The sequence below is a fragment of the Propithecus coquereli genome, unplaced genomic scaffold (assembly GCF_000956105.1).
Source record: "Propithecus coquereli isolate 6110/MARCELLA unplaced genomic scaffold, Pcoq_1.0 Scaffold119, whole genome shotgun sequence".
Classification (NCBI taxonomy): domain Eukaryota; kingdom Metazoa; phylum Chordata; class Mammalia; order Primates; family Indriidae; genus Propithecus; species Propithecus coquereli.
The window spans coordinates 3,834,425-3,844,222 of record NW_012135969.1 but is presented as its reverse complement, the minus strand read 5'-3'; the positions used below and the strand labels follow the sequence as shown (position 1 = coordinate 3,844,222).

The window sequence follows — 9,798 nt, the reverse complement described above, 5'->3', positions numbered from 1 at the left end:
TTTCGAACTCCTGAGCTCAAACAATCCACCTGCCTCAGCCTCCCAGAGAGCTAGGATTACAGGCGTGAGCCACTGTGCCCGGCCTTTTGAAATTTTTTGAGACTGTGACTGGAGATACGTAACTTCTCGAGAACTTAGATGGATCTGCTACTATATGTGTTTTGAAAATCACTCATTTTAATCTGTACTGTTAAGTGCTATAATAGAATAAGTGACATAACTTGTATATGTTGAGGGAGAGCAAAGAAGAAGGGACTCAGAATAGAGTGGATTGCTTTGGGAAAGTCTTTAGAACATGGGACTTGAATTTGAATCTTGAAGGACAGGTATGATTTGGTAGTCAGGGAAGAGGGATATTAGAGTATCGCACGGGGGGCCAGGGGGCGGGGAGTCATAAGAACAAAGCATATGGGTGGGGCACAGTGGCTCATGCCTGTAATCCTAGTACTTTGGGAGGCTGAGGCCGGAGGATTACTTGAGCCAGGAGTTTGAGAACTAGCCTGAGCAAGAGTGAGACCTCCATCTCTACAAAAAAATAGAAAAATTAGCTTGGATGTGGTGGCTCTCATGTATAGTACCAGCTACTTGGGAGGCTGAGGCAGGAGGATCGCTTGAGCCCAGGAGTTTGAGGTTGCAGTGAGCTATGATGATGCCACTGCACTCTAGCCTGGGTGACAGAGTGAGACCCTGTCTCAAAAAAAAAAGCATTTGTAATTCGGTTTATCCAGCAAACATTGATTAAGTACCTACCATGTGCTGTACATTTGGCCGAGCTTGGGAACCCAGATGAAGGAACTGCTCTGACATTAAGAAGTGTATAGTATACTGGAGCAGAAGCACATATAACGAACAATTATGGCACAATATAGTAGAGTGGCAGATATGCTCAGACTGCAGTGGAAGTGCAGAAGAGGGATGCCTAACCCTGCCCAGGAATTCAGAAAGAGAGAGGAAAAGGTGAGATCAGGCTGATTGACGTGGTAGGTTAATCATGTAAGCAAAGGATTTGAGACTTTATAATGTAGGAAATGCAAAGCCCTTGAAAAAATTTGAACAAGTGTTTTAGGGAGCTTAGTGAGTTGGTGGTATGCAAAATGAATTGGAAGCAAGGAGAACATTTGGAAGGCTTTTGCAGCAGAACGGGCTAAATATGAGAAAGACCTGAATTAGAATTGTGGAGGAAGGCATGAGAAATCAGGGAAAAAATCATCAAGAGTAGATAGTGTTCTTGACTGACTTGTGAGAAATGAAAAAAGGTCATACATTTACTTTGAACCTTGGTATCTGGAAGATTGGTGGTGATGTTCAAGAAATAAGCATTGGGGCCAGGCGTGGTGGCTCACGCCTGTAATCCTAGCACTCTGGGAGGCCGAGGCGGGTGGATTGTTTGAGGTCAGGAGTTCGAGACCAGCCTGAGCAAGAGCGAGACCCCGTCTCTACTAAAAAATAGAAAGAAATGATTTGGACAACTAAAAACTAAAAATATATAGAAAAAATTAGCCGGGCATGGTGGCACATGCCTGTAGTCCCAGCTACTTGGGAGGCTGAGGCAGAAGGATTGCTCGAGTCCAGGAGTTTGAGGTTGCTGTGAGCTAGGCTGACGCCACGGCACTCACTCTAGCCCGGGCAGCAAAGCGAGATTCTGTCTCAAAAAAAAAAAAAGAAAAAAGAAATAAGCATTGGGGGAAGGTGAATATGGTATTTTAAATGCCACCCAGAGGCTCACAGTGCCTGGTTATTCGGGAACACACCGAGGTAGTCTTTTAGCTCATGTCTCTCAGATCCCTCTACCCGCTTGTCATCTCCACATCCAGGCCTAACTACTTTGGATTTTGATTGCAGCTCCTCCACCTCCACCACCCATGATCCGAAATGGTGCCAGGGATGCTCCACCGCCACCCCCACCATACCGAATGCATGGGTCAGAACCCCTAAGCCGAGGAAAGCCCCCACCTCCACCCTCAAGGACACCAGCGGGGCCACCCCCTCCTCCACCACCACCCCTGAGGAATGGCCACAGAGATTCTATCACCACTGTCCGATCTTTCTTGGGTGAGTAGCTAGTTGTTTTAGTCCCATAGTTCCTGTGGTGACTTCACTAACTCCAGTGCCTTGGCTGCCAGATGGCCAGGGTAGAGTGGGAATGCCACATGCTATCCTTTCTTCACAGCAGTTCCCCTCCTGACTTTGCACTCGGGTCTCCAGCATCTCTGTTGGTTGCTTTGGAATAGATTGAAGTAACATCAGCAAGTGTCGTGCTAGCTCTAAAGCCACTCTTGTGCCCCTCAGGATCATTGTGTTTAGCTCCGTATGCTTTTTAGGATTGTTCAGAGAGGAATTATGTATCTTCCTAGGAAGGAGAGTTCCTTTCTGGCTCTGTAAAAACAAAACACTATACAACATTTATCTGGTAATCAAAAGCCACTAACTAGCTGCCTTATTTTGAGAAAGTCACTTCACTTTTGGAGCCTCACTTCCCCTATCTGTAAAATGAGGAGGTTGACTAGATCAGGAACATACCAGATTAACTTTTCCAAGGTTATAAATGTTGGGGCTCCTACCTAGCAGATTCTAATTCATTAGTTCTGAGATGGAACCCTAAGTAAGGGTTATCCAGAGGACATTGTTAGACACTCTGTTGAGGACCCCTGGAAAAGATCTGTAAGGTCCCTGGTAGTCCTAACACTCTGGATTCTTTTTTTTTTTTTTTTTTTGAGACAGAGTCTCACTGTGTTGCTTGGGCTAGAGTGCCGTGGCGTCATCCTAGCTCACAGCAACCTCAAACTCCTGGGCTCAAGGGATCCTTCTGCTTCAGCCTCCCAAGTAGCCGGGACTACAGGCATGTGCCACCATGCCCGGCTAATTTTTTCTATATATTTTTAGTTGTCTGATTAATTTCTTTCTATTTTTAGTAGAGATGGGGTCTCGCTCTTGCTCAGGCTGGTTTCGAACTCCTGAGCTCAAACAATCCGCCTGCCTCGGCCTCCCAGAGTGCTAGGATTACAGGTGTGAGCCACCGCGCCCGGCCCTAACACTGGATTCTTTAATAGTTGCTCTCCTCCCCTGTCCCCTGTCCTCCACATTCCCTGCTGTTCCTATTAGACCAAGGTTTTTGCTTTAAAGATACATCCTTATTGTAGAAACCTTTGGACCATGATCAAACCACACCTGTAGAAAATTTGAACCTTCTTGTGGAGAGGCCATAGAAAGTAGGAGTGGGAGCCAGGAGATGGCTATCCCTACTATGTTGCATAGCTAAAGGAGAAAAACCTGGGCTGAAAGGAAATTATCTGTTCAAATCTCCTACTAGCTGGACCTAAATATTCCCATTTTAAATGAATTTCTACCAGTTTGTGTATTCAGTTCAGTTGGTTTCACATGGTGACTAGTCCCTAAAATGACCATGTTATTGAAGCACAGAACCATATTTCTTTCTGCTTCCATGCAAACAGCTGGGCTCCTTTCCTGTTATATGCCTGATTTTTAGTGGAAAGATTTAAAGAAATCAGCTCAAAGACTCACCCCTTAATATTGAGAGCCTTAGAACACACCCTCTGTGTATGCAGTGCACATAGAGTGATGCTACTGCTGTTCTCAGGAACCTTGGTTTAGTGGGTGAGGCCGGCCCTCGCAGCACATCAGAATGAACGAGAGATTAGTAAGGGGCGAGGATCGTAAGTGCCCAGAGGTCTGTGGTAGCACAAGCAAAGGTGATATGAATTAATATTCTGGTTTTTTTGCAGATGATTTTGAGTCAAAGTATTCCTTCCATCCAGTAGAAGACTTTCCTGCTCCAGAAGAATATAAACACTTTCAGAGAATATATCCCAGCAAAACAAACCGAGGTGAGAATAGTAGTAAAGAAAGTTTTTCCATAATTGCATAGAATGTATGATTTGTTTGTTTTCATTGGTTAAAATTTACTTCTCCTCATCTTCATTTTCTTAAAAAACCAAAACAACAACAAAATGTAGTCCCTAGATTTTAAAGGTTAGCATAAAGAGCCTTTCTCTTATTTTAGGAGTGTTTAGGTTCTTCAGAGTCTGGTGGATGACCTGTATGTGTTTGGTTTTTATTTTGTTTTTTTCAGCTGCCCGTGGAGCCCCACCTCTGCCACCCATTCTCAGGTGAAGCCTGGCTTGGTCCTGTTCCTCAGGAAAAGGATGGACCTCCTCTTCTTCTCAGATGGTCCCTTCCATTCCCCGGAAACCTGCATGAGAGCTCCTAACATGTTTCTCCAGTGCAACCAACCCTAGACTCCAAGCGTCCTCCCAGCTCACCTCCATCTATGCATCTCGTCTCTGGACTTGGTGATCGGACTCTTGATACTGATATAGGGTCTCAAACCCTGCATCCATCCTTCCTCTAGCAAGCCCTGCTAGCCAGATGAGGAAAAAGCTTCTGTATCTCCTGCTTTCCTCTTGGGGAAAGGTGCCTTGTTGTGATGAATTAACTTATTGCTGGGGCAGGGCAGAATGATACTCCTTCCTCCTCCTCCCCACTGTGGGGGAAGCCTGGCGGGTATATTATATTTCATCATTTAGCAAGCCGGCATGGCCAGGACTTCTGGGTGGCAGGGGAGCATTTTTAGTGAAGCAGGAAAGGAGTTTGCAGAGAAGTGATCTGTTTTAAAGGTCAGGTTTGGAGAAAGGGCAAGGAAATGGGTCTGCTTTATTTTTAGGGGCATTTTGGTTTTGTTCTTACCCTATCCCCCAGCCCAGGAATAAGTTGGACATAAACACTAAAAACTAATCAGTTGAACTAAACATTTAATAAAAAGAGAGGGTGAAATAAACTAAGTGATTTTAGAGCTAGTCAGTTCCTCTGCAGCAAAGGGACTAGGAGCCATTTGAGTCCCTTGGGACTCCCTGCCCCATTTCCTCAGGGTGCTAGGCTGAGGGATTTTTCCTCCCCCCCATCCCCCACCTCCTCATGACTTTTCAAGAGAAAAGTCACTTGTGGGGGTTTCATTCATTCCTGACTCACCAGCCCCAGAAACCTCTGGTGGGAGAGAGGAAGACAGGGCCTGGGCCTTGGCCTTAACCGCAAACTTGAGTCTGCCTCAGTCTTTTCTGACTGGCCCTGAGTGGTCAGTGGTTCTTTCAGTCCTTTAGCCCCTGGAGGGTGCTCCAGGATGGCAAAGAAGGGAAGGGTGAAGCACCTCATGGAAGGGCTCTGTGGGCTACAAAGGACTTTAGAGCCTGTTCATACTGAAGTTCACAGCCCATCTGACTGAGCAGACTCTTCCTTTCTCCACCACTCTTGCCTTCCCAAGACTGCAGGGGTTAACACAGAAGAGTAGAGAAGGCTGAGGAAGTAAGTTGAAGCTTATGGGGACATTCAGAGATTCCTCTATGCCAAGAAGCACAAAGATGTTGGTGAGGTGTGCCTCAGTCCAGTAGATCTTCCTTGGCAGCCAGCAATACGTTGTTTCTTCGTCTTCCAGGTCCTAGTTAAAGAGCACAGAGAAAATGGAGGTTCCTAATCTAGGTAGGAACTGAAAGTGGATGAGAAGACAGGGACCAGCAGCAGGATGGAGCTCCTGGGCTCCACATACCAGATGCTTTGCTTTGGCTACAGCTGTTGTCATGCGTAGAGGCTGTACAAAGCCTGGCATGAGAAGAGGGAGACCAATGGCTATTTTTTAAAATGAATAGGGAAAATTAGTTTAAAATTTTCACCAGACACGTCACACAGGCTTAAACTACCTGAGGGACCTTTCCAATCTATTGGATCACAGGCTAAGGATCTGTACCTGGTGCCAGGTGAAACGCAGGTCTCCCCGTGCCAGATGAGGGAGGGCTCAACTTGGGTTATTTGTATGGGGTCTGCTATCCTTTGCCATCCCCTGGACCACATTGACTCTTGGGACAAACTATGATTAGGTCTGTCACCAAACTTTTTCTAATCATGCTTTATTTATCATTCTTCTTTTCAAGTCTGTTAGCAGTTATCTCCCAGAAGTGTCCCCAGCATCCTGGAGTAGAGCTGAAAGAGGGGATGCTAGTGGAGGGGAAAGGAGAGAGGACAAGCGTTGATGCTGCAGCAGAATTCCAGGGTAGATGCTGACAAGTTACTGAACTTTGACTGTGAAGTCTTCCCATTTATTTTTGAAATGGGAGGTGATGCCTTTTGTACAATGTTATCAAAGTGTGTCTTTTTTTTCCCCCCTTACTCATACATAGAGCATCAAAATATCACAAGGAAAGCCAAACCCCAGCTTTTCACTGGGGCTGATATCTTCCTCCCCATGACCTGCTGCCCCTCATACCCTCAGCATTTGGACTGTGTCACATGGATACTGATTGTATATTTGTCGTCTTGGCCTCATGAATATAGGCCCAGGTCTAGATCTAGTCAGATGGGTTTTCTTCTTCAGAGCATTTTGATGACACAGCACTTGTTTAAATGTCTTTGCCTTATACATTATTTGGTCCCACTGTTAATATTAGATATATTATCATGTATATTTACTATTGAAGATGGGAATGTGATCCTCATAGTTACTGGTCTATTTTGTATGTTGTAAAAAGCTTGTAATATAGGTTTAAGGTGGGCTGGCTACAAGAGCACTAAAACTACTCACCTTTTTAAACTGCTCTTTTTATCTGCTTGTGGGAATGTTGTCTCTTCAGTGGAACATTGGGTGGTCTCATGTTGAGACTGTTGCCCGGTCCCATTAACTCCCTTGTCCCCTCCTGGAAGGAAGAGACATTGCCCAACTAAGCATCAGGAAGCTGTATTAAAAGCCCTTGCGTGGGTTTGGTTTTGTGATGTTTTTCCCTAGTGGGAAAAACTTAATAGTTGTTTCTTACCGCCCTATCTGGGAAGCAGGGCAGTGGCCTCCAGGTTTTTAAATGAGCTAGGTGCCCCTTTTCCCCTTCTTCTCTGGTCACCAAACCTGGACCAAAGCACTTTGATATTCCAGGTGTGGTTTTCTCTGTCATGGGGCTTTGCTCCAGCTGCAATGCCCTACCATTTTCACAGCCTAGGCCAGCAGAGAGAGCCTAGGGCTACCCCATTCGATGAACGTGAGGCTGCTGTCTCCAGGAATTCATCCCAGCTCTCCCAGCTGGCAAAGACAAGGAAAGTAGTCACTGGCCATTGCACTGGGGGAATCCCTCATCCCACGGCTTCCCAACTTGAAATCCCGATTTACCTCCAGGGAGAGGTGAGAAAAAAGTTGTAAATAGACTTGCTACAGAGCAACTCAGGGTTGGGGTGTGTTTTAATTCTCCTGATCACTTGAAATAATCTGTAGGCTGAGTGCTTATGGGACTGGGGGAGAAATGTGACTCCAGGGTTCTTCCCTTCTGTGAAGCTCTGGGGGTGGAGTGTAGGGCATCTGAGGCCCTTTGATGGCACTGCACTGAGCTGTCTGTCCTTCTGGAAACCCAACCTGTGATCAACTGCAGATCAGATCCTTCACATTCCAGTTGTAGTCTTTCTTTCCCTATTGAATCTCAGTCCCTGGTTAAGTGGTCACGGTGGCCTCTGTTAAGCCACCCTAATTTCAGGAATGGCAAGGGAGAGAAGAGTGTCCTTACAACTCTGCCTTCAAGACTCGTTTCTTCTAAACAAAACGAAACAATCACCTTCAAAACCACATGCAAAAAAAAAAGATAGCTGTTTAACCGAAGGAAAGGTTTGGTTCCATTCAACTCCACGTTCATTGTGCCTTTACTTGTGTTAGTTTTCTGTGCTTTCTTTTCTCCCCTTTGAAGCAATTAAAATCTTCCTTGATAACTGCTGTTTTCTTCTTTCTACTCTTGTTTCTCACAACGTAGTGGGTTCCTTCTCTAATTGTCTTAAATCCCATTCCACTGGTGGCAGAGGGGCCTTGCCTTCTTTTCTCGTGTCTAACCTTTGTCGTTTTCCACGGTGCCCAGCATGGAAGTGACAGTCAACACTGAATAAAAGACTAGAATGACACGTGTGTCTGTGTGTGTGCATGTGTGTGTTCATCTGTCTGCATGTGGATCAATTTCTCTCAAAAAATAATTTATTGTATGATTTATTTTGCCGTTTCCATTTTTTTTTTCTTTTTTACCCAGAAGTTGCTGGCATGTATGATTTATTTTGGAATTATATTCTGATTACAGTGCTCCTTTTTCCAAATAGCATTGATTTTTTTTTTTCTCCCTCTAAAATGTATAATCTGGTCTCAGGTTGGATCCTTTGGTACATTTCTTTCTTCTGGATGCCGTGCAGTTTAATTAAACCTTGCTTAAAAACAAAAACAAAAACCTGAAAACTGTGTACTCTTGTCTGGAATACAGCCTCAAGTGGTGGCCTAGAGAGGGCAGAAAATCTGTTGCCTCATTTTCTGGGTAAGTGTAGTGGTTTGATTCCAGGTCACCTCAGAATGTAGATGTTCTGACCTGGGCAGAATCATCTGCAGTTTCCTGAGAGTTTTCTCTCCTCCCCTCCTGCTATGTTTTGAAAAATCACAGTTCTTGTTAGCCTTGCTGAGAGATTCTGACAGTCCTTGTATTTCCACCTAACTCCCCTTTGTCCATGATTTCAGGGAACTCAGGAGGCCCCCTGGCCTTGTGTCCTTTTCCTTGTGTCCCTTACGGTTCTTTCTACCTGTGTTTCATGGCAGGTTCTCAAATTGAGGAGTAGAAGAAAAGGTGGGGGCAGAGCATACAGACTGTGTATCTATTTTTATATGGGTGTTGGCTGTTCTTCTTCACTGCTTTTTAAAAGTTGAAATCTTAGCTCTTTTTCTTGAACTTTGACTTTAGGTGTAAAAATTCATCCATTCTCTGCTTACTGTGGTCAGCTGACATAATAACCACTAAGGCTTAATGAGCTTAACTTGCACTTTCATCACTAGCAAAGGTCTTGAAATTTCCCATACTGATTCTTAATGGGTTTGTGTATGAATCACTCACATAATTTAGATATAAAAACCTGTGAGAGGGAGGGAGGGAGGAGAAAAGACTGTTCATTTTCATCCATACTTACCAGACTGGTTGAATCCTTGATTATTTGACCCATCATTGTTATTAATATGATTAATAAACTACCTATTTATTGATTTAGTTGTTCCTCCTGACTTTAAATAGTCTGCAAATGGAGCTTGCCTAAATGACCCTTTTTTCTTTACTTTTTTTTCTATTTTTACTTTTTATTTCTTTTTGTTGTTTTATTTGTATCTTCTTTGATAATTTTTCCCTTACTTTTTTTTCTTACAGACCCCTGAGCATTGAATGACCCTTAACTTGCTAACCTTATGAGCCCTCTCTGTCTTACTGGGATGGTTTTGCTGGTCTGTGTGTGTATGCACACACACACTCAAACAGAAGGCCAGACAGGTCCTTACAGTGTGATTTGGTTCCTCCATAATACTGTGTGTATGTGTTAGCAGGTGTTAAGGACACTAGTTTGCTCACTTTATTACTGAGGCACAGCTGCTTGACATAAATATGCCTCCTAAGTATTTCCTGACCCAATCCAGCCATAAACTGAGCGACTCATTAGAAGGAAGATGCCTGTCTCTGACTTCCTCATACTCTGCAGACAGAGGTAAGAGAACTATGAAAAATGAACTAGAAATAGAAAAATGTCAACCTCAGGATCCTGACCGCCCCAGAGGATAACTGGGAAAATGCTTCGCCTCTGACTCTCTGGAGCCCAGTCTTGATAGGTTTTACACATAATTGATTCATTCTGCCGTCCTGGGTTTAGGGGTGTGAGATTTAAGGGACTCTATGCTATCCAACCACAAGAGTGTTTATGCAAAGGATGGATGTCAACTTGGCAGGAATATCCTTTCCATTCCTTCATTCAGCA

General features: G+C 44.4%; 1 protein-coding gene across 1 annotated transcript in view; it reads left to right on the top strand.

Annotated features, from left to right (window-relative positions):
* Nucleotides 1-6,489, top strand: part of WIPF2 (WAS/WASL interacting protein family, member 2) — a 40,501-nt gene extending 34,012 nt beyond the window's left edge. The window contains exons 6-8 of the mRNA XM_012661630.1: nucleotides 1,843-2,052; nucleotides 3,744-3,845; nucleotides 4,091-6,489. Of these exons, the coding sequence (XP_012517084.1) occupies nucleotides 1,843-2,052; nucleotides 3,744-3,845; nucleotides 4,091-4,131 (353 nt within the window). The 3' untranslated portion in view covers nucleotides 4,132-6,489. The remainder of the gene's footprint in view (nucleotides 1-1,842; nucleotides 2,053-3,743; nucleotides 3,846-4,090) is intronic.
* The last annotated feature ends 3,309 nt before the right edge of the window (nucleotides 6,490-9,798 follow it).